We start from the raw sequence: 24,300 nt of genomic DNA, 5'->3' as shown, positions 1-24,300 counted from the left end.
ATAATCCGCAGATAATCCGCAGAAAAACCGCAGCACTTTGTCCTGCGGATTTCCTGCGGTTTTCTCTACAAAATCCACAGAGACTAAAAACTACGTGGGAACATAGCCTTATAGAAATCTGCAGGCGGAAACTGCAGGGGAAATCCGCACAAAAACTGCACTAAATCTGCGATAAATCTGCACTAAAACTGCAGGTAAAACGCAGATCATTTTACCTACAGATTTAGCAAAATCTGCACGGAAAATTCCACAGCAGAATCCGCACCGTGTGCACATAGCGTGCATTATATTATTACAGTACACGGTGCATTATATTATTACAGTACATGGTGCATTATATTATTAGAGTACAGGGTGCACTATATTATATTATTACAGTAAAGGGTACATTATATTATTATATATTACAATACAGGGTGCATTATATTATATTATTACAGTAAAGGGTACATTATATTATTATATATTACAATACAGGGTGCATTATATTATATTATTACAGTAAAGGGTACATTATATTATTATATATTACAATACAGGGTGCATTATATTATATTATTACAGCACAGGATGCATTATATTAGATTATATTATTACAGCACAGGGAGCGTTATATTATATTATTATTACAGTACATGGTGCATTATATTATCACAGCACAAGGTGAATGATATTATATCATTACAGCACAGGGTGCATTATATTATTACATTATTAGAGTAGATGATACATTTTATTAGATTATATTATTACAGTACAGGGTGCACTATAATGTATATTATTATTACAGTACAGTGTGCATTATCTTATATTATTACAGTACATGATGCATTATATTATTATTACAGTACAGTGTGCATTATCTTATTATTACAGCACAAGATACATTATATTATATTACTGCAGCACAGGGTGCCTGACTTTATTGCATTGCTCTGCGCTCGGATCTCTCCTTACTGGGAGTTTCTATACTTATCTGTAGGGATTAGGGCGCAGGATCCCTCCTGGCTCTGGCCACGCCCCTCTGCTGTGACTGACAGGGGGCGGAGCTCCGGACGGGGATGATTAGAGCAGCGGAGGCTGCAGGTGGAGATCTGCAGAATGAGGGGACAGAGCCGGACGCTGCGCCTGGGCCGGGGGCAGAGACTGCAGGCGGTGTGTGTGCTGGGCACCAGCCTGGTTATAGACGTCAGCGGGTGAGTGTCCCCCAATATCTGCACTCAGATCTCCCCCCACTGAATGTGCCCCACGCAATATCAGCACCCAGATCTCCCCCACCATATGTACCCCCCAATGTCTGCACCCTTATCCCCCCATCATATGTACTCCCAATATCTGCACCCTTATCCACCCATCATATGTACTCCCAATATCTGCACCCCCCCCAATATCTACACCCAGATCTCCTCCCAACATTTGTACCCCCAATATCAGCACCCAGATCTCCTCACTATGTGTCCCACCCAATATTTGCACCCAGATCTCCCCCCAACCATATGTACCCTCAATATCTGCACCCTTATCCCCCCCACTATATTTACTCCCAGTATCTACACCCACCAATATCTGCATCCAGATGTAACCCCCAATATCTGCAGTCAAATCTTCCCCATCCATATGTACCCCCCCCTAATATCTACACCCAGTTCTCCTCCCCCAATATCTGCACCCGCCCAATATCTACATCCAGATGTAACCCCCCCAATATCTGCACCCAGATCTCTCCCTCCATATGTACCCCCCAATATCTGCACCCAGCTCTCCCCCACCACATGTGCCCCCAATATCTGCACCCAGCTCTCCCCCACCACATGTGCCCCCAATATCTGCACCCAGATCTCCCCCACCACATGTGCCCCCAATATCTGCACCCAGCTCTCCCCCACCACATGTGCCCCCAATATCTGCACCCAGCTCTCCCCCACCACATGTGCCCCCAATATCTGCACCCAGCTCTCCCCCACCACATGTGCCCCCAATATCTGCACCCAGCTCTCCCCCACCACATGTGCCCCCAATATCTGCACCCAGCTCTCCCCCACCACATGTGCCCCCAATATCTGCACCCAGCTCTCCCCCACCACATGTGCCCCCAGTATCTGCACCCAGCTCTCCCCCCCACCACATGTGCCCCCAATATCTGCACCCAGCTCTCCCCCCCACCACATGTGCCCCCAATATCTGCACCCAGCTCTCCCCCCCACCACATGTGCCCCCAATATCTGCACCCAGCTCTCCCCCCCACCACATGTGCCCCCAATATCTGCACCCAGCTCTCCCCCCCACCACATGTGCCCCCAATATCTGCACCCAGCTCTCCCCCCACCACATGTGCCCCCCAATATCTGCACCCAGCTCTCCCCCCACCACATGTGCCCCCCAATATCTGCACCCAGCTCTCCCCCCACCACATGTGCCCCCCAATATCTGCACCCAGCTCTCCCCCCACCACATGTGCCCCCCAATATCTGCACCCAGCTCTCCCCCCACCACATGTGCCCCCCAATATCTGCACCCAGCTCTCCCCCACCACATGTGCCCCCCAATATCTGCACCCAGATCTCCCCCACCACATGTGCCCCCCAAAATAACTGGATCCAGATCTCCCCCACAACATGTGCCCTCCCCAATAACTGGATCCAGATCTCCACCACCACATGTGCCCTCCCCAATAACTGGATCCAGATCTCCCCCACCATATGTGCCCTCCCCAGTAACTGCACCCAAATGTTAGTCAACAAATGCGTAACGGAGGTGACTCCAACGGGTGCCCGTATATACCGTACATCCACTACACAGGCAATCAGGGTTATCTGTGGTGTTAGGCTGGGTTCACATAGCGTTATGGCAGTCCGTTTAATGCACGCGTTAAATGGACTGCGCTAACGCCACTCTTTTTTCTGATCGCGTTAGCGCTGCTCCATCTGCGCTAGCCATGACGGACCCTCGAATGCTGCAGACCACGTCCGAGGGTCCGTCACAGCATGACGGCACATCGCTAACACATGCCGATTATGACATGCGTTAGCGATGCGCCACGTTATGGCAGTCTGGGTATGTGCACACACTGCGGAATGCTCTGCGGATTTGGCCACGCAGATTTTGTAAAATCCGCAGGTAAATCTGCAGGTCAAAAGACCTGCGGTTTATCTGCGGATTACCCTGCGGTTTTGCCCTGCGGTTTTTCATCTCCACAATGGAGGAGATGGTAAACCGCAGCGGAATCCGCAGAAAGAATTGACATGTCAATTCTTTCTGCGGTTTTGAAACCACAGCAAATCCGCTCGGAAAATTCCGCAGCGTCTGCACAGCGTTTTTTTTTTTTTTCCATTGGTTAGAATGCTACTGTACACCGCAGCAAAAACTGCTGCGGATCCGCAGCAGCCAAATCCGCAGCGGATCCGCAGCAGGATCCGCAGCGTGTGCACATACCCTATGGGTGTGTTAACAGATGCGTTACATCGCGTTAATGCCGCTTTGTAATGCAATCCGTTAAACGGACTGCCATAACGCTATGTGAACCTAGCCTTACATAGGACTGCATATTACATCTACATCTGTGCTCACAGAATTATCACGGTGTTATCTGTGTTGTTACATAGGACTGCAGGTGGATACTCGGCTCATGCAATGGTTTTCCTTTCTCTTCTTGTATTGAGGGCGCTGTAGATGTGTCACACCTCGGATTCCTCCTGGTGTCCCTCGTGGTACTCTGATTACAGCTTTACACCCCCCGCGGCTTCTCTCTGTAGCTTCATCAGTCCTGGAGGATTTCCCGGAGGTGCTGAGCGCTTTGTTGCTGCTTTGCCTTCTCTCTGTGTTCAGCTCATTCTAAACCATCTCCATTGGGTGAGGCTGGTAATTTTGGAGGCCGTGTCCTCTCCACCACAGCCTCCATCCCTCTCCTCCTTGGTCACATTGCCTGGAGAAGTTCTGGGTCATTGTCCTATTGCACAGATGATCCCTCTAGGTGCAGATCAGACAGGTGGTCTTGTATGTGTAGCCCCAGCAGAGAACCATCACGCCTTCCCCAATGCTTTACCAATGGGCACCACACATGTAGAAACCATCTGCTCAGCCACCTTTTCTCTGTCTCACAAAGACATGGCAACTGGTACCAAAAATGTCACATTTTGACCTCAATACAGATTTCCACTAATCCAATGTCCAGCCCATTTGTTGCTCAGTCCAAGCTCTTGTCTGTGGTTCTTATTAGTAAGTAGCAATTCCAGCATAGAGGCTGCTCCTCCTCGTCTCCTCTGGATAGCTGATGTAGACTTGTGACTGCTACTTGATGTCTGTGCATCATTTATGAAGACTGTTTCTGAGGCTGGTAACTCTGATGAACTTCTCCTCTGCAGCAGAGGTCACGCTCCGTTGTCCTTTCTTGGGGCGGTCCTCACGAATGCCAATTTCATCAGAGCAATTGATGATTTTCATGACTGCATGTGAGCGTACACCTTCAGGGTATGTGCACACGTTGCGGATTCGTGTGCAGAATTTTCTGCAGGGATTCTGCTATTTTTGGCAGAATCCGTAGGTCAAAATCCGCGCGTTTTACCTGCAGATTTCCTGCGGATTTGGCCTGCGTCTTTACACCTGCGGATATCTATAATGGAATGGGTGTAAAAACGCTGCAGAATCCGCACAAAGAATTGACCTGCTGCGGAAAATAAACCGCTGTGTTTCTACGCGGATTTTTCCGCAGCATGTGCACAGCGGTATTTATTTCCCATAGATTTAAATTGTACTGTAAATCACTAGGAAATCTGCAGCAGATCCGCAGCAGCAAATCCGCAACGTGTGCACATACCCTTATTAGGGTGTGTGCACACGCTGCGGATTCTGCTGCGAATCCGCAGCAGGTGTACAGTACCATAATATCCTATGGGAAATGGAAACCGCAGTGCAGACTCTGCAGATTTTTATGCGCGGATATGCTGCGGTTTCTAATCCGCAGAAAGAATTGACATGTCAATTCTTTCTGCGGATTCCGCAGTGGTTTGCCATCTCCTCCATTATTGAGGTGATAAACCACAGATAAACCACCAGTCTTTAGACCTGCGGATTTTGCTAAATCCACGCAGATCAATCCGCGGCAGAATCCGCAGCGTGTGCACACACCCTTAAGGTTTCTCTTAATTGAGTTTTTCTTGCCATGTTCTGGTTTACAAGTTGTTGTGTATGGAACTGAGAAGCAACATGGCCTCACAACTGATGGCTGCAAAACGTTGTGAAGGCCACTGATTCCAGAAATGGACCTTGGACGAGGCGACCTGTTCATTGGAAGCCATTCCTTGTGGTGACCAGGGGTGTAAGGATATGTGCACACATTGCGGATTACCCTGCAGATTTTTCCAAATCCGCAAGTAAAATGACCTGCTTTTTCTCTGCGGATTTTCTGCAGATTTTGTGCGGATTTCCCCTGCGTTTTGACACCTGCGGATTCCTATAATGGAAGAGGTGTAAAAACACTGCGGATCCACACAAGAATTGACATCCTGCAGATTCAAATCCGCAGAAAATCCGTGCAGAAAAATCCACAGCATTTTTCATTTTACATAGGCTTTAATGGTACTGTACACCGCAGCAGAATCCGCAACGTGTGCACAGACACTAAAGCTCTCATCAGAGTACTGGGGGCCGAGGAGGGATCTGAGGGGCAACACATTCAGGTTTGTGTCTCCTTACTCCTGTGTCCTTCATGGTTTGTCTTCAGCCCAGTAGCCTAGCTACCGGGGTGGCAGAGGGGGCGGTCGCTCCTGGCACCACACTCTGAGGGGGGCCACCCGGAGCTACGCTACTGTAGCAGTGCAGGGAGAAGCGATTTCCCTGCACTGCCACCCGGCTACTATGGGTCCAGGGCCCCCCCCCCCCCGTCATCGCAAGTTCAACTGTATCGGCTAGATACCGATATTAGTGATGGGTCATTGGTGACCGATCCAGTACTAAGAGCCTTCTCCATGCTGTGAACAATGGGAGCCGGCACCCAAGTGAAGGCCGCTGAATTCTCTGAATGGCTCTCACTGGGCATAAAATTCGGTGTTCGGCGGACGTAACTCTGCCCACCTAATCCAAACCCCGCCCACTCATTAATTTAAATGGCTGACTGCAGGTAGGTGGGGTTTCGGCCATGATTGGGCAGACTCTTGGCCATATTCACGTCATTTTAAATATATGTTCACATATTGTATATCTACGGTATTTAGGATCCAAAAGAGCTGACTGCATTGATGAGAGAAGGAGCGCTACACTCCCTCAACCATCATCCCCCCCCCCTCCCCTCAGCGTCTGTTGTCACCGACACTGACGGGGTCACAATGACGTCACTTCTCGATGCCTGCGGTCCGGAGATGAGCGGGCTCTCAGAGCAGCGGAGGAACCAGGAAGAGAGGTGAGTATTCTATTTATTTTTTTATGGAGCTGCATTATACTATGGAGTCTGCCTGTGGGGGTGCATAATAAGGGCTGCATTATACTATAGAGGCTGTCTATGGGGGTGCATTATAATAAGGGCTGCATATACTATAGAGGCTGCCTATGAGGGGTGCATTATGTTATAGAGACTACCTATGGGGATACATTATATTAGGGGCTGCATTATACTATATAGAGGCTGCCTATGGGGTTGCATTATATTAGGGGCTGCATTATTCTATAGAGTCTGCCTATGGGGGGGTGCATCATAATAGTCTGTCTATGGGGGTGCATTATATTAAGGGTTGCATTATACTATAGAGGCTGCCTATGGGGGTGCATTATATTAGGGGCTGCATTATGCTACAGTCTGCCTATGGGGGGTGCATTATATTAGGGGCTGCCTATGCGGGTGCATTATATTAAGGGCTGCATTATGCTATAGAGGCTGCCTGTGGGGGGTGCATTATATTAAGGGCTGCATTACACATGCTATAGAGGCTGCCTGTAGGGGTGCATTATATTAAGGGCTGCATGATGCTATAGAGTCTGCATATGGGGGTGCATTATATTAGGGGATGCATATACTATAGAGGCTATGGGGGTGCATTATATTAAGGTTAAGGGCTACATATACTATAGAGTCTGCCTATGGGGGTGCATTATATTAAGGGCTGCATTATACTATAGTGGCTGTCTATGGGGGTGCATTATATTAAGGGCTGCATTATACATACTATAGAGGCTGCCTATGGGGGTGCATTATATTAAGGGCTGCATGATGCTATAGAGTCTGCCTATGGGGGTGCATTATATTAGAGTCTGCCTATGGGGGTGCATTATACTATAGAGGCTGCCTATGGGGAGTGCATTATATTAAGGACTGCATTATACTATAGAGGCTGCCTATGGGGAGTGTATTATACTATATGGAAGCCTATGGGGCATGTATTATATGGAGGCCTATGGGGAATGCATTATACTATACTAGATGGAGTGAAACACAGAAAAACACAAAACGTGTAAAAATACTCTGTCGTAAAAAGGAACAGTAAACAGCAAGTGCTAGTAAAAAAAATGATAAAAATACAGGGTATTTGGTTAATGTTTTTTGCAAAAAATGTATACTAAGCCACTCTACCAAATGTCAAGGTAGACCCATATCAGCGCAGTCCCTAACTGATACAGGAAAGATGTATTTGAAAACCTGATTACCAGTCTTTTGGTGGTGTGAACACTGTCCTACAGACTTGTTCACTGTGTGCATGGCCCATGTGTTTGTACATACTAGATGGAGGTCCGATGCTATCGCTTCGGGAGGGCGGTAATGTCAAGATGGGGGGGCAGGCTTTGCAGAGTTGAGAATCTCTCCCCCCATGTGCTCACCCACCTATCCACTCTCTCTTTCCCCATGTGCTGACTTCTCCCATCTGTGCTGTCTTCTTTGACCTGTCTACCCCATGTGCTATCCCCCTTATCTGCTGTCTCTCTCCTTCCTGTGCTGTGTTCTCCCCTTGTGCTGTCCCGTTTGAGCTGTTCCCCCCCCCCCCCCCCTGTGCTCTGTTTCTCTCACCCCTGTGCGCTTTCTCTCTCGCCCATCTGCTGTCTTCTCCTCTCATGTCAATTCTTCTTTGACCCCTTGTCTGCTCTCTCTCTCTCTCCACCACTGTGCTATCTTCTGATCCCGGCGGCGTGTTCGCGACTATTCCGCTGGTGGTACCGCGCAAGAGGTTGCGTACGGCGTATACAGAGTGTGTGTGGTGCGTACGGCATATAGAGTGTGTGTGGTGCGACGGTGTTCTGATGGTGGTACCGCACAAGAGGCTGGTACCACCAGCAGTTTCCATATTGAGACACCCAGGGGTCAGTATATATACAGTGAGTGGGCATTTGAATGTGAATAAGAGAGCATAATTCTGTGTATAAGGGATATGTACAGGGGGGGGGAGACTCAGGACATTATTAAATGTAAAGTGGGCACTTATTGTTATAGTAGAACTCAGGTTACTTTGACTGTCAAAGGGGCACAGAAAGGGCATTATTACTTTCTAGTGGGCAAAATGTGGGCACTGTTTTCTAGTTCACTTGCACCCGTCATTACTATTTTCTAGAGGGTTGTTTTAGAATTTAGAGGGCACAGAGAACCACATATCAGGTGCAGTAATAGGGACACACACGGCAGCAGCCGCTCAGTATTGGGGTATCAGCAGGATGAGGAGATTGTGCAGGTTGTGAATAGTCCCATTGGTGACAGTGCTGAGAATATGAAAAGCGAAATGTGTCTTTGTTGTAATCTCTGTAGCTGAGTCCTGGCTCGAGAAGTTATGTCGGTCTGGGCCAGATGGAAAAGACGGGAAAAGTGAACGATTCCATCAGAAATAACTAGCTGTAAGTCACCATGTATAACTGTTCTGTAATCTCTTATATGTTCCATAGGACTCTTATTTACCACTGACCACATGGCAGTAATATCAATATTGGTCTTTATATAGAGGTTATTTTCAGCAGCAGCGCAGTCATCTGTTGAGGTTCTCCTACATCCACTATTAGGGTGCGTCACCGAGTTGTAATGGTTACCTGGTTAGGGGCCCATTCAGAAGTTTCGCCTCCCCCCGAACCAAAACCCTAGCTACGCCTCTGCTTCAGCCTGAATTCACAATGTGCACAATCCAAAAAGAACAGGGGGTTCATATTTTTGCCCGGTCCTGTAGGACTACACAAACCGTGTGTCCTCTCCAGTGATGATCTGTCGTGGTATCAGGATTCACCAAAAAAGTGTAGAACAGATTCTCACCTGTAACAGTGAATAATCGGTGATCTCCTTCAGATCACTGCAGCCCTTATGAGCGGACCTCTCATTAGCCATTGCAGTATTTTACCTCTGTCAGCGGATTTGGCGGTTTATTGTTAGAGACTGACCATGAAGGGTTAACATTTGATGATGGCGGTTTTTGAAGTTGTTAGTCTCAGTTGTGCAATTACTGTGTTAACCGGATGTTACTGCGCACGGCGGGGGATGGGCGTTACACTAGAAGTTATTATGCTCCGGCTCCTTGTATCCCGTAATAACTCGGTAATTATAACACTGCGGCTCGTCGGATGCATCTTCGTTACAGCTGGCTTAGTGTCGCCATTGTCAGATTCCTGGCAGCCATCTCTCAGGGGTCACTATAGGACTGGACAACTTTTGCTATGCAGAGGTCTGGGAAAGCTGAGTGCCAGAAGCATAATAAAGAGGGGGTCACTGAGTACACCGCCCAGGAATTAACCCCCCACTTCTGCTGGGACTCGGTGACTTCCTTCTTCTGGATCTGCTGCCGTTTTTCTTGGTCTTTGCTCTTCCAGTGATGAAACTTCTGCAGGAGATGGTGACACAAAGTTACTCAGATGTTGTCATTTCCCCCCAGAAACCTCCAGAACCCAACAGCACCGATACAATGGAATGTGTACAGAATCTCACTACAAGGAGCAGAAACATATCGTCGCAAACGTTCAGTGTCTGATAGTCATATAATGTCAGTGTTAGAAGGGACCCCCCGGGATCATTGGGGCCTCCAGGGTCCTCGTGTACAACCCCCTGCACAATGCCGGATTGACTAAACCATTTTGGACAGATGTCTGTCAAGCCTCTGTGTGAAGACTTCCATTGAATGAGAACTTACCACCTCTCGTGGCTGCCTGTTCCACTCATTGATCACCCTCACTGTCAAAAAGTTTTTTTCTAACATCTAATCTTTATCTTCTCCTTTTCAGTTTCATTCCATTGCTTCTCGTGTTTCCACGTGTAGATGATAATGATGATCCCTCTACACTGTGACAGCCCTTCAGATATTTGTAGACAGCTATTTAAGTCTCCTCTTATCTTCTTTTTTGTAGCTAAACATTCCCAGATCCTGTAACCAACCGTTCATCCTAGGACATACTTTGCAGTCCGCTCAACATCCTGGCTGCTCTTCTCTGAACTTGCTCCAGTTTTTCAATGTCTTTTTTTACAATGTGGTGCCCAGAACTGGACCCAGTATTCCAGATGAGGTCTGACCAAGGAGGAGTAGATGGGAATAATTACTTCACGTGATCTAGACTCTATGCTTCTCTCTATACATCCTAGAACTGTGTTTGCCTTTTTTGCTGCTGCTGCATCACACTGTTGACTTGTGTGTAGTATGTGATCTATTAGTATACCCAGGTCTTTTTCATATGTGCTGTTGCTTAGTTCTATTCCTCCCATTCTATAGATGTAATTTTCGTTTTCTTTCCCAGATGTAGAATCTTGCATTTCTCCCTGTTAAATACCATTCTGTTAGTCACTGCCCATTGTTCAAGCTTATCTAGATCCTTCTGAATCCTTTCTCTTGTCTTCTGTAGTGTTAGCTATCCCTCCTAGCTTTGTATCATCTGCAAATTTGATTAGTTCACATTCAGTTCCCTTATCTAGATCATTTGTGAAAATGTTGATCAACACTGGGGCCAGCACAGAGCCTTGTGGTCCCCACTTGTAACACTGTGGCCAGGACAGAGCCTTGTGGTCCCCACTTGTAGCAGTGGGGCCAGGACAGAGCCTTGTGGTCCCCACTTGTAGCAGTGGGGCCAGGACAGAGCCTTGTGGTCCCCACTTGAAACACTCTTCCAATTGGATGTGCAGCCATTTGTTACCACTCTTTGAGTGCGATCACTGAGCCAGTTATGAATACACCTAGCCTTGTCAATCCCATACTTGGCCGTTTTTTAAATAAGGACAGTATGAGTATGAGTTACTTTGTTTGGGGTGTGTTCACATTATGCATTTGAATTATAGTTTTGGAAAATCGCAGTGAAAATGCAGAACGCACCATTAATGTCTGCAGTCAGTGCATTGAAAGGTTGGATGACAAATGACAAGCTGTCCTGAGGGTTGTTACAATGTGGCAGCAGCGTCTCTACAGGCTCATTCATTGTATCTCTGCGAGTACTATTTAAATTATGTCCTGCTCTTCTATGTCACATATTCCATGTCCCTTCCCTGCTGTGTTCACCTCGGTGCTGACTCCATGTTTCTCAGCATTTGGAGCATGCGGCCGGCTCAGAAGCCGAGGTTCATCTCCGTGTATCCGTATTTAGCAGGTGCTTTGTCTTGGGGGTCGCACAGCACTTCTCCGGGGGGACAGTGCTCATATATTCATGGTGGGTTCTTGTCTGTATTTTGGTTCTGAACTTTATTTAAAAAAAAAAAACAAAAAAAAAACAAATTCCTTTTTCCTTCTCGTCTTTTGTATGTAAAACTCTTGTAACTTCTGAGTAACAGAAATCCTCATCTGTGACCGCCCCCGATAAGCGTCTAAGTGTGAAGCGAAGAATTCAAACCCCCGGGACGTGTATATATTACACCCACAGTATGAGATCACTGGGTCATCTTGTGCTTTTTTTGCAGTCACTCTTCAGCTGTGCAGTTTTTAAAACCTCGTTGGCAAGAATACCATGTGAACTGCGTTGTCTTGTGGTTTTCTTGCAATTTCACCGAGTGTTTGATGTGTTTTTTGATGCTGATTCTGCTGTAAACTCCCTTCTAAAAACTGTGTGAACATCCCACTGCTGGCATGAAAGAAATTCTCAGCAGACGTGCAGTTAAAGGGGTTGTCCACTATTGGGGAAGATATTTTTAATTTTAATTTCATGCATTTTTTTTTTTTAGCTAAAAATATTGCTTGTGATCAGTTTACATTAAACATGTTGCACAGTTTGCCTTCCATAGTCTCTTGTGTGGTATTATCTTTTGCTAGTTGCAGAATGGGTTAACAGAGGATCCATCACTGAGTTTGTAAAAGTCAAATTAAGCAAAAACGTTAATTAAAACAAATTGTTAATATTATGTTTTGCCGTATAAAATTATTGATTATTTTCTGAAGTATGAAATTAGGGGAGGTAGTTCCAAAATTCTACTAAATGGGTGGCGACTGCCAAACGACGAGGATGGAAATATGGAATACTTCTGCTAATAAAGGTTATGGTTAATTGTAAATGCCTTCAAGGGTTAATAGCAGGGAGCTTAATGTAGGGGACACGCCATTGGATCACATTTGTCTGTGTACGTGGATGGGCACCGGTGCCGCCGTATGGAATAGAACAGGTCAGTGTCCGTGCTTTATACTGTGATTGTCATAATCCGCAGCTGATTGGGCCCCCAGCCAGTGACTGGTTAATGTGTCCTCCCCGGTCAGGTCCGTGTCTGGCACTTGTTTGGTGTGGAGCAGCTGTGACTGGGTAATCTCTGTGGAGCGATGGCTCTCGGCACCTGGAGAGGGATATTCAGAGCTGCGCTGAGCGGCCCATAGGAATAACCTTCTAAGGATTTGTAGGGCTTACGGCTAAGTGCGTTCTCCTTGGCCAGGACGGCCATTATCTCTGTTTATCTAGTACGGGGTCCAGGGACTGTAGATGATGGGGGCCGAGGAATAATCACCTGCTGCTGGGTGACATCTCTGCTTGTCAGAGCGGTGTTGGCTCCTGTGCCGGGCAGTGATGGCCGCGGTGGTCTCCTCTACAGCTCATAGATATCAGCTGGACATCTGCACCGAGGTGACTCCGGACAGGTCTCTGGAGAGCAAAGGCGTATGTAGTATTTCTCTAGACTTAATTGATGACTGCAGTTCCCAGATTCCGGATTATTGGGTTTTCCTGGGTATAATCCATAGTTGTGGCCGGAGCCCCCTGGCTGTGCCTGAGTGTCATTTACTGGAGCTCTTAGGTCGGTTTACAATACACCAGGGCGATATAACGCTGGCCGGTTCCATCAGTCGTCTTCTCACCCTGGCGGCCAGGACCTTTGCCTCCACTTGATGGTATTGTAATCATGAGAACTTTGGAAATGCTGGCCATCGTATATCGCCAGGTCACGGCCGTGTGCAGAACAGCATATGACTAATAGTATTCACCGTGTGCGCGGTCGTGTCTGCTGCTCACCAGTGATGGCGCCGTGGTGCGTTGCACAGTAACGCTTCCTGTGTTTCTGGAGTTCCCCTTTAATGGTGGTGTGTGCGAAGTCGTCTGCTGAGGAAGCCACGTGGTGTGGCGATACTCATGGGGGTCTTTCCCCTCTCCCCCTTGTGACCGGTCACTCTTCTTCTCCAGGATCCAACAGGTCTTATTCAGCCTTAATTACCTTCTCTTCCCCACCCTCTGTTTATTTCTCAGAGGGTTTTCGTTTTCATCTATCCCTTTTCAGGATTCCATTTCTGTTTTTAGGAAGCTTTAGACAGCAATTATTTATTATTGTGCTGTATTATATTACATTGTGACTATTGGTCTTACCTGGATAATTATTGTTTGCCACTGATATTACTATATCTTTTGACAAATTTCCAGGTTTTTCTGGTGTGCTTTGATTAATTATTGTCAGTGACTCTGTGTGTTTCATTATAACACACTCCCGGTGCACATTGTGGAGGAGGATTTCTTTTCTGCGTGTGGGGCACTTATAAGGCTCTTCATGCTGTTGTAAATTTGATAACCTTTTTTGTTTTTTAATTGTTTTTAAATTTCTGTTGCTTGTCAAACTTTATATGTCTAAATAGAAATTTAAAATTGTTATTTGTCATACCGTTTGTGGTGATCTTTGCCTTTACACGCTACTTTTTCCTCCTTTTTTTTTTTTTTTGTCTCATGTATTACAGCTTGTTCCCACTTGTCACCCGAGTCGAGGCTGCCGCATACATTTTTCCCCGGACCCCTCCAGACATTGTAGAACTTGTTAGGGGGATCTTGTAGTTTTCTGACACTCCCTTCATAGATGGTAGCAAGATTTGAGCGTCATATGAATGTGTCTGTATTGAGTTCTAGGTGATTAGGGGAAAAAATGACACCTGTGAACGCTGGTTCTGTGTATATCCGGCCCGGACCTGTGTACAGGCGTGAAATCCCCTATAAATGCGAGATCTATGATTGATTATGTCTCAAGTCTTGTGCTGGGAAAGTTGTGTAACAACCAATATGGCCGCCCCAGAGAGCCGTCACCCATCGCCCTAATATGACCACTTTCCCACTATATGGTATATGGCATGGACTCATTGTGATCTTTGTGTCATTCGGAGGCGCCATAGCCTTAATGTCACGTGGTGTGTGCGGCCTCCTGACCTGGAATCATGCTCCCCAGGATGAGCCCTGTCTGGCCTGTGATTGACAGGTAAGAGATTACTTTATGTAGAAACTATATCATGATGGGACTCCAGTTATAAGGTGCAGCGCACACCATCTGCTGAAAAGTCCCAATGTAGGAGGGTCTCTGCAGGTCCCTGGTCTGGGGTCATAGCAGAGTATTATGGGGGCTGCCCCTGCAAATGTCACCTCTCACACAATGTCTCTTCTCTGTACAGGGGGGCTCCGTCAGAGTGTAAGTGGTTCAGCTTCCGTAACTCCCCCAATATTGAGATTGAAGTCCTGAACAGCGACCCCTCCCAACAGAAGGTGGTTAATGGGGAGAAACTATGGCCGCTGTCCCAGAGGACGATGGTGAAGTTCAGGATGACGGAGCCTAGTACTGAAACCAACGATGGAAAGGTGAGCACTACCCGGCATACTATATACAGGCAGCTCCACATATTACACCATGGTGCCATGTATTAGACTCCAGAGCTGCACTCACTATTCTGCTGGTGCAGTCACTGTGTACATACATTACATTACTGATCCTGAGTTACATCCTGCATTATACTACAGAGCTGCGCTCATTATTCGGCTGGTGCAGTCACTGTACATACATTACATTACTGCTCCTGAGTTACATCCTGTATTATACCCCAGAGCTGCACTCACTATTCTGCTGGTGCAGTCACTGTGTACATACATTACTGATCCCGAGTTACATCCTGTATTATACTACAGAGCTGCGCTCATTATTCTGCTGGTGCAGTCACTGTGTACATACATTACATTACTGATTCTGTACTCATCCTGTATTATACTCCAGAGCTGCACTCACTATTCTGTGGGTGCAATCACTGTGTACATATATTAGGGTATGTTTCCACTTAGCGTATTGTGTGTGCTTTGGATGGAGCGGAAACCCTGCTCCTCCCAAAGCGCCGCCCCCTTCTGTACTCGCGGTTATTCCGGATGTGCTCATTGAACACATCTGGAATTGCCGCAGCATGTACATAGACTGGGCTATTTATCTTTTGGAGACTGAGCGTCTCCGCAAGGTAAACAGACATGCTGCGGTCTAAAAAGATGCGCCGCATGTCCGGTTTCGCGGGTGTGTCACCCGCGCATTAGGACGCATAGTAGAGACGGGATTTCATAAAATCCCCTCCACTATGCAGGAACATCTGATCGCTGCGGATTAAATGCTGCGGCTGTACGCATCGTTCAATCCGCAGCTATTCCGGACCGTGGAAACTCACCCTAACAATACTGATATAGTTGCATTCTGTATTATCCTCCAGAGCTGCGCTCACTGCTGATCCCAAGTTACATTCTGCAATAATCTTGATCTTTGATTTTCAGTCTTTTTCCTGCGATTGTTAATTTTGCCTCTTTTCTTTCCAGATCACGTTTGCTTTTTATGGGAAGGGGTCAGATGCGCCGGTGGACAAAGCCGGAGTTTACCTGACTGGGATTGGTACGTCTGTTTTTTCCCGAACATGCAGAATAAGAGGGGATCCACCCGAGGCTCCTCTGGGTCAATCCACACTGTCCCTAGGGTCTCTCCCCCTAGTCGCTCTGCATTGTCTCTAGGGTTTCTCCGCTGGGCCGCTCTGCACTGTCTCTAGGACTACAGTCTCAGGACGCCGAGGGCAGGAATGTCCTTGTACAGGTGGCTTCCAGTGAACTATAAATCAGTGTCAGACAGGAATATCCCAGGACAAGGAGGGAATTCTCTGACATCACCGGAATGTGCGCCAGCACCTGACCTCCATACCAGAAACGGGTGATTTAAAGGGCCAGTCACACAGGAATATAAATATAGATCTCTGTAATGTATCTGTTGCGGAGATGAACTCGCTGCTCATGTAGAATACGTCATGACCGCGGTGAGCAGTGGCTCGCTGATACCTGAGAATACATCCTCAGCTAGGGAAAGGGAGGATGTGGAATCTCACTCCAATAATGTGTGTGCGTCACATCAGGACAAGAGACCTTTTTCTTGCCGTAGGACATTTGTGGGAGTTCAGGTTGCACATACTGTAGATAGCACAGACCTCCATTGACGGGAGGATGGGTTGACCCCATAAGGCGTATCCCTGACTGGTGCCGGATTATTAAATGGCGAGGAGACATTGTACTAGGAGGCCCGGAATAAGCTCTAATATGCCGGACAATCAGACAGATTCCAATATTCTCTATCTTTTGTGCCGACCCTCGGTCGGCCCTGCTGCTCTCTAACCTCTGTCCCATTTTCGCATTAGAAATGTCCCTGGATGTCGATGCTGACCGGGATGGAAAAGTAGAAAAAAACAACCCACAGAAGGTAAATGCTGCAGAATGATGACTATGGGGATCCGGTCTGATCCTCTGCTGAAAAAACGTGACATGTTTGGAGATTTGAGATCTGTCACTTTGGATTCAAGGACTCTGTCAGCTTGTTACATCTGTAAAATAGCTAATAACAGAGAGTAATAGATTGTAGTCTCCTGTCCTACAGTCTCCTCCCCCAGTAATGGCTGATAACAGAGAGTAATAGATTGTAGGTCTTTTTTATTATTATAAAATCCTTCACGACGTTACAAAATAGAACACAACAGAACAAACATAGAACAAAAACTCCAATCAGAAACAATATGACAAAATCAGACACAAACACAAAGAAATAAACAAGAAATGGAAACAATAAGGGAAATTCTCGACCTACAAAACGGGAAAAGAAAATTAAATTAAAGAAACAAGAAATTAAAAACTAAAAGGAACAAAATTACAATAATTACACCAGCACCCCCTTAAAATAATAAATAAATAAAATCATGTAAAACCCCCGACCCAGCTCCATTCACACTATTATATACACCCCATGAACTACATTTACACCGTCCTATATACAATACTATATACACTATATACAATATAAACATATGACACCAGTCCGAATATTGTACAAGACACACCTAATACCCTCTGGTCCCACTGCCTTACCTCACAGCCTCCCCCTTACACCGCCACATTCACACTTACGACAAACCTAATTACAAACATAGTATAGAAAATTAACAATATTTAAATATTTTTCCTTTTTATTTTTTTTTTAACACTATATATAAAACACACATCTACTCTATCTATCCCACCACCCCTGATCCAGCTCTGGCCACAAAGTTCAGGATTTCTCCGAGCTAGGATCAGGCCCCAAAGTTTTTCCCCAGGCGGGGCCTGGACCAGGCCAGATCAGTCTCTTATCACCGCTGTTGAAAACCCCCCATCCCCCCCAATCCCCCCACCCAACCTAACTAAGACCCTCTATTATACACAATATATACAATACATACATTACGCTATATACAATATATACATAAACCAACGTTACAGAACATAACCTACGTACTCACCACTTAAGGCTCAAGTTCGATGCTTGCAAACCTTCTATTCAGGAGACTGAAATTCAAAACAAAACTGTAGAGTGAAAAGGCATCAGCCCACCACCAGGATATAGGAGTACTAACGGACTAAGGCACCCCGAAGGAGAAACCCCTCCAGAGATGGGCCGCCCTCCGGGCACCCAGTCTTTCATACTCCAGAGAACGGACCTTCACCAGGGCACCTAGGATGCTGCTATAAACTTCGTCTACACGGAGGATTTTACTCTGCGTCGAAACTAAAACTCGTGCGTTCCACGTGAAGTACCTGACCACTGCGCTGACTATAAATAAAGTGACTCTGTCCCTTCTCCCGAGGTCTCCGAACGCTCCATAGGCCCACTCGGCATAGGACAGAGTAGCCAGCCGCGGCCAACCAATGGAAGCTCCCACCCTGTTGTACACCTCTGTATTAAAGGGACAATGAAGCAGGAAGTGCTCCATGCTTTCCAGCATGTTAGCACAAGCCTCACGGGGGCAATTCCTGTCCTCGGAGCTCCTGTACTTCAGATTGTCCCTCACATACAACTTACCTTGGAAGCAGCGCCAAGTCAAGTCCCAGTACTTCTTGGGGATCCTATTAGAATTTAACAAACTCAACCCAACCTCTAGATCCCGACTTGGGCAGTCCTTGAGGACCAATGGACTCTGAAAATGCGAAAGCAAGACCCGCATGTCGAGGAGTTTCCTCGGGAGGGACCTCACCTCCCACATTCCCAGACCCCACCGGCGCATCATCTTCAGAACCGGGGTAACATAAGCCGGGAGATGCCCATGCGGTGTGCGAAGATCCTTCAATCTTCCCCCTGTCTCCCATTCCTGGAAGAAAGGCTGAAACCATCCCTTGCAGGAGAATACCCACGGAGGAGCCCTCTCTTTCCAGAGGTTTGCCACATTGACCTTCAAAAAGGTGTTCACTAGGAACACCACGGGGTTCACCATATTCAACCCCCCTAGTCTCCTCGTGCGGTAAGTGACCTCCCGCTTGACTAGGTTCAGTCTATTCCCCCATAACATCTGAAAGAACAGACTGTAGACCCGAGTCCAGAGAGGCTCTGGCAAGACACAGACGCTGCCCAGGTAGATTAGTAAGGGGAGCAGGAAAGCTTTGCACAGGCCAACCCTTTCCCTCAGGGTCAAAGACCAACCCTTCCATTGGTCCACTTTTTGAGCGACACCTTTGATTCTGCCTTCCCAGTTTTTCGTGGGGTAATCACCCTGACCAAATTCGATGCCTAGGACTTTGGCGTGTTCTTGGGGTTCGGGGAGGGTGTCCGGAAGATCAAACCTGGGATCCCCGCCTCCCAGCCAGAGACTCTCACACTTGTCCCGGTTGACCTTGGACCCGGAAGCCTCCGAGTAGCTCTCCACTTCTGACATCACCACCATCGCCTCCTCTCGCGAAGAAACAAAAACGGTGACATCGTCCGCGTAGGCCACTACTCTCAGGATAGCCTCTGGCGCCACCCCGCCCATCCCCACCCCCGCCAACGGTCCACACTCGATCCTTCTAAGGAAGGGATCGATCGCAAACGCGTACAGCAATGGGCTAAGAGGGCAGCCCTGACGGACACCAGATCCTACCCCGAAAGGTTGTCCAATCCACCCATTTACCAGAGGGAAAGTCTCAGCCCCAGCGTATAAGGTCTTAAGCCAGTCCACAAACCCCCCAGGCAGACCGTACCTCAAAAGAGTGGACCAGAGGTACTCGTGGTCAACCCGGTCAAAAGCCTTTGCCTGATCCAGGGTCAGCAGGAACCCCTTCCAAAGGCCCGCCCTGCCTTGCTCCACGGCCTCTCGGACACCCAGAACAGCACTGAAAGTGCTACGGCCAGGAACGCAACAGTTCTGAGCCTCTGAAAGCAGCCGCGGCGCAAACTTCACCAGCCTGTTGAAAAGTATCTTAGCCAAAACCTTCCTGTCCACATTGAGAAGTGCTATGGGACGCCAATTCTCAATGCGTGACGGATCCTTACCCTTTGACAAAATGATCAAAGCTGACCTCCTTAATGATCTCGGCAGGGTGCCCGAGGAGAGACACTCATTAAACACCTGAGTCAAGAGGGGAACCAAGGAGTCCCTAAAGGTCCTAAAGAACTCGGATGTTAAGCCATCCGGACCTGGTGATTTTTTTGGCCTGAGCCCATCGATCGCCAGTCTCACTTCCTCTTCTTTGATCGCTTCTGCCAAAACGTCCAGCGAGAGGTCAGCCCCTGGCTCCGGAACAGCTTCAGCCAGGAAAGCCGACATCCTGTCACGATCCAGTTCCCTCCTTCCCAAGAGGTGTGAGTAGTATGAACTGACGACCTCCAAGATCCCTGATCTGGACCTCTTCAAGGATCCCGTACTGTCCATCAGCCCCGTCACTATCTTACTATTCACTGACATCTTGCAGCTTCTGTAAGGGTCGGGCGAGTAGTACTTCCCGTAGTCCCTCTCAAAAACCAAAGATGCGTGCCTATCGTACTGACACCTCTTCAGCAAGGACTTCACACCGGAGATCTCCTCGCGGCTACCTCCAGTCGAGACAAGATGCTCGAGTCTCCTCCTCAGGCTCTGATACAGGCGATCCCTGTTCAGGCTTCTGAGGTTCGAGAGTTGCCAGAAGAATTTCGCCACCCGATGTTTGAACATCTCCCACCACTCTGACTTAGTGTTACTTAGGCCCAGCAGCGGTACCTGGCTCTGAAGAAAATCCTCAAAAGACCGTCTTACAGCTTCTTCCTCAAGGAGTGATGAATTCAGCTTCCAATAACCTCTTCCCATCCTAGGAGTCTCTGTAACGTTCAGAGAAAACATAATCAAACAGTGGTCGGAGAACTCCACCTCCACAACCGACAACGGCGAGGAGACGGCTTCCTCCTTCAAATAGGTTCTATCTATCCTAGACCTGCACTGACTACCTCTAAAAAAGGTGAATCCCGTGCTGCCTGTGTTGTGCCGGATGTGGACATCCACTAGGCGTGCCTCACTTACTATCCTGTTTAGCGCGACGCAATCATAAGTCAGCCGGTCCCCAGAACCTCCTCTATCACAGGGTCTCATGACGTTGTTGAAATCCCCTCCAAAGACCACCTGCCGACTTGAAAATAAGAAAGGTTTGATCTTCAAGAAGAGACATTTGCGGTCCCACTTGGATTGGGGACCGTAGATGTTAATGAGCCGAAGCTCCTGTCCCCCCATGGAGACATCTAGGATCAAGCATCTCCCCATTTCTAATTCAATTAATCATCTGCATTCAACCGCTGCGGTCTTAAAAAGGACCGCCACCCCGCTATACGGCTCGGCCGCAAGAGACCAGTAGGAGGGCCCATGCCTCCACTCCCTCCTTGCTTTATGCATGGTTGATAGGTCAGTCAACCTGGTCTCCTGCAAAAACAAAATGTCGGCATCAAGTTGGCCGAGAAAATGAAAGGCCGTGTACCTTGCCGCTTCTGACTTTATGCTGGCAACATTAATGGTTGCCAGCGTCAACGGTGTGGGTGCCGCCATCATGATTGATTGGATTAGATAGCCTTTTTCTTCCCACCCCCAACAGCTTCACCCTCTTCCTCAGACAATGATGAGCTTTTAGTGCGCTTAAGACACAGACTCATCCATTCTCTCCTTACATACACTCTGGCCCTTGTCTGGTGGTCCCGAGGTAGTCCCCCCCCCCCCCCAAGAGGGCCCTTTAATTGCTCCCTGAGAAGAAGACTCAGCGACCCCCTGAGCCCCAACATCCCTGTCCGCTACCTCCGGCTCCGGGCCCCTGTCCTCCCCCTCTGCAGGGGAGTCCTGGAGGGCCCCGAACCGGTTGGAGAGATCCACCAGAGGGGGGGCGGCTGGACCTTCCAATGGCACCTGGATCAGGCCTAGAGAATCAGAGGGGTCGCACTCCAGAGCGGAGGCTCGAGACCCGGACCCACTCCTACCCTTGGTTGTTTTCCGGTTACCCTTTTTCCTTTGTTGTGACCATTCCCCCTCTCCCTCATCCAGACTGTCACCGGATGAGGGTTCCTGGGAGGACATGGCGTCTGCCTGCTCCTCCCTTTCAAGTCTCCTGACTTCCTCACTCAATTCGCTGTCTTTAGGATCCTCAGCTGCAAGTGAAGTACCTGGGTCAGGGTTTAGGGTCATTACTCCCTGCCCCCTGTTCCCATGGCGTTGCTCCTGCCGCCTGATGTTGGATGGCGGCAGCTTGCTCCTCACCGGTTCCCTGCCTCCTCCGCCCCTACTGGTCCCTTCACCGGCAAGATTAGTCCCGGCTTTCGCCTGTCCCGCACTCGCCGCTTTCAGGACTGCATTGGCAAAGGAACGCGGACAGCGACTGAATGGATGACCGAGGTCACCACACAAGTTACACCTAATCCTGCCACAGGTAGCAGCAAGATGGCCAAGGTCCCCACACAGTGCGCACTTCTGGGTGGTACACTGCGCACTGAAGTGTGTGGGGCTGCCGCACCTGTGACAGATCTTAGGCTGCCCCTGGTAGAAAATCAGGATCCTGTCCCTCCCCAAAAATGTAGAGGAAGGTATATGGGTAACAGTGTTTCCTGAAACCTTCAATTTCACCATGAAGGTCCAGGCCCCTGACCAGATACCATGGTCGTCGCGGGTCTTCTCAGGAATGCCGACGATGTCGCCATATCGACCAATCCAGGTGGAGATGTCCATGCAGGAAAGTGACTCGTTACTGGTCAAAACGGTCACCTTCCTGACCGAGTTCTGGCGGGATATTGCGACAGGGACGAAACCTTGCCATTCGGGGCGACCCCCGAGTCAGCTCATGGCGAGACCAAAAAAGCTCAAGGCCCTCCGGTCTCACGAAGCTGACATCGAAGTAGGAGGTCCCATAGGGATGGATCAAGGCAAAGATGTCGTATGCCGCGAAGCCCATCCCCAGCAGGAGCTCAGCAACCTTTGACCGATCAGGACAGGCATCCTTGCTTACCCACTGGAGACGGGCCACGTTCCTACGGTTACTCCTCTGCCCCGGTGTTGGCAGAGACCAGACGGTCTCTGCCCCTCTATCTCGGAAGGCGGAAAGACCGTGTCTCTCTATCCAGAAAGACAGATCAACCTCCCTCCCCTCTACATTGATGGAACTCTCCCCTTTCTTCAGGGCGTCCAGGAAGCGCTGCTGCAAGTCACCGTCCTCGGGGCCACCAGACAAGGGCGCACTACTACCCCCAGCAGTGACAGCCCCCAAATAGCTAGGGGCTGAAGCCCTCGCCACCGCTGGGGGGGCAGTGGGACCACTACCTACTTCCCCTCCACCAACACCAGTGCTGCTCTCCTCATTCACTCCACCAATACTCCCATCATTTGCGGCACCACAACTCCCATCATTCACTCCACCACTATTCCCACCATTCACTCCAGCAGTACTCCCATCATTCACTCCACCAATACTCCCAACGTTTGCGGCACCACAACTCCCATTATTCACTCCACTACTACTCCCATCATTCACCCCATTACCACTGTTCTCTGCACCTTCCACAGTCACCTCCATTCCCTCCTCCCTTGTGTCTGCAGTCTCTGCGCTCACACCTGCTGGGTCGGGGGAGCGGTGCAGCATCACACCCGTTTTAATTAGCTCAGTGCTGACATTGTGCAGTTCTTTTGGAGCACTGTGCCCCTTATTGTCCTGGGCTGCCTGCCCTGTAGCCACAGACTTCGGGGTGCTGGTATCACATTTTGGGGCATGCTGTCCTCCCGTCACAGCAGAGCGCACAGTGTTCCTTGCTGATGATGTTCCCTGCTTTTGCTGTGCATTTTTTTTTTCCCGTGGCTCGGACTCAGCTGCGCGCCTCCTCTCCTCTGTTGAGGCGCACTGCGCCCCTGTCACAACAGTGCGCCCCCCTTTCGCCGCACCATGCTCCTCGGCCCTGCCCCCCACAGCCCCGGCGTCGGCCGGCTCAGCTGCAGTGAGCAGGGATGGAGTCTGCCCACACCGTCCCCCTTTCGCAACGGCGTGGACTTCCCCCCCCGCTCTCCTCGGCCCCGGTGATAACCGGCTTAGCCGCAGCAGGCAGGGAGGGAAACTCCACGGGGTCCCCTATGTCCGGCGCCGTGAGTACCTCCACAGCCTCACCCCCTGCACTGTTCCCCGCACAGACGGCAGCATTGCCGGACGTCCTCCTCCTCTCCCCACCTTGCCTATGCCCCGGACCCACTGCAGAGCCCGTGCTTTTAGGTTTGGTGGGGTTTACACAGGAGGTGGTAGGTGTAACATCAGACATTGGTACATATTTGTAACTCACCACCTCCTGTGTCGCCTTCTTGGTCTTCCTCCTCTTTTTGGTCTCCTCCGCTGGCTCGTCCTCCCCGAAGGAGAATCTGGTCAGGTCCACAGGAGACTCCA

General features: G+C 48.8%; 1 protein-coding gene across 1 annotated transcript in view; it reads left to right on the top strand.

Moving 5' to 3' along the window:
• Window positions 1-1,047: 1,047 nt before the first annotated feature.
• The window catches only part of LOC141085132 (protein-arginine deiminase type-2-like), a 37,804-nt gene continuing 14,551 nt past the window's right edge, over window positions 1,048-24,300 (top strand). The window contains exons 1-4 of the mRNA XM_073570262.1: window positions 1,048-1,196; window positions 14,763-14,946; window positions 15,934-16,006; window positions 16,794-16,855. Coding sequence (XP_073426363.1) covers window positions 1,102-1,196; window positions 14,763-14,946; window positions 15,934-16,006; window positions 16,794-16,855 — 414 coding nt within the window. The 5' untranslated portion in view covers window positions 1,048-1,101. The remainder of the gene's footprint in view (window positions 1,197-14,762; window positions 14,947-15,933; window positions 16,007-16,793; window positions 16,856-24,300) is intronic.

This window comes from Dendrobates tinctorius, unplaced genomic scaffold (assembly GCF_039654945.1).
Source record: "Dendrobates tinctorius isolate UK_male_01 unplaced genomic scaffold, ASM3965494v1 ptg000028l, whole genome shotgun sequence".
In the NCBI taxonomy this organism is placed as follows: Eukaryota; Metazoa; Chordata; class Amphibia; order Anura; family Dendrobatidae; genus Dendrobates; species Dendrobates tinctorius.
Note: the sequence above shows the minus strand (reverse complement) of the source record. Positions and strands in the feature narration are given on the sequence as shown.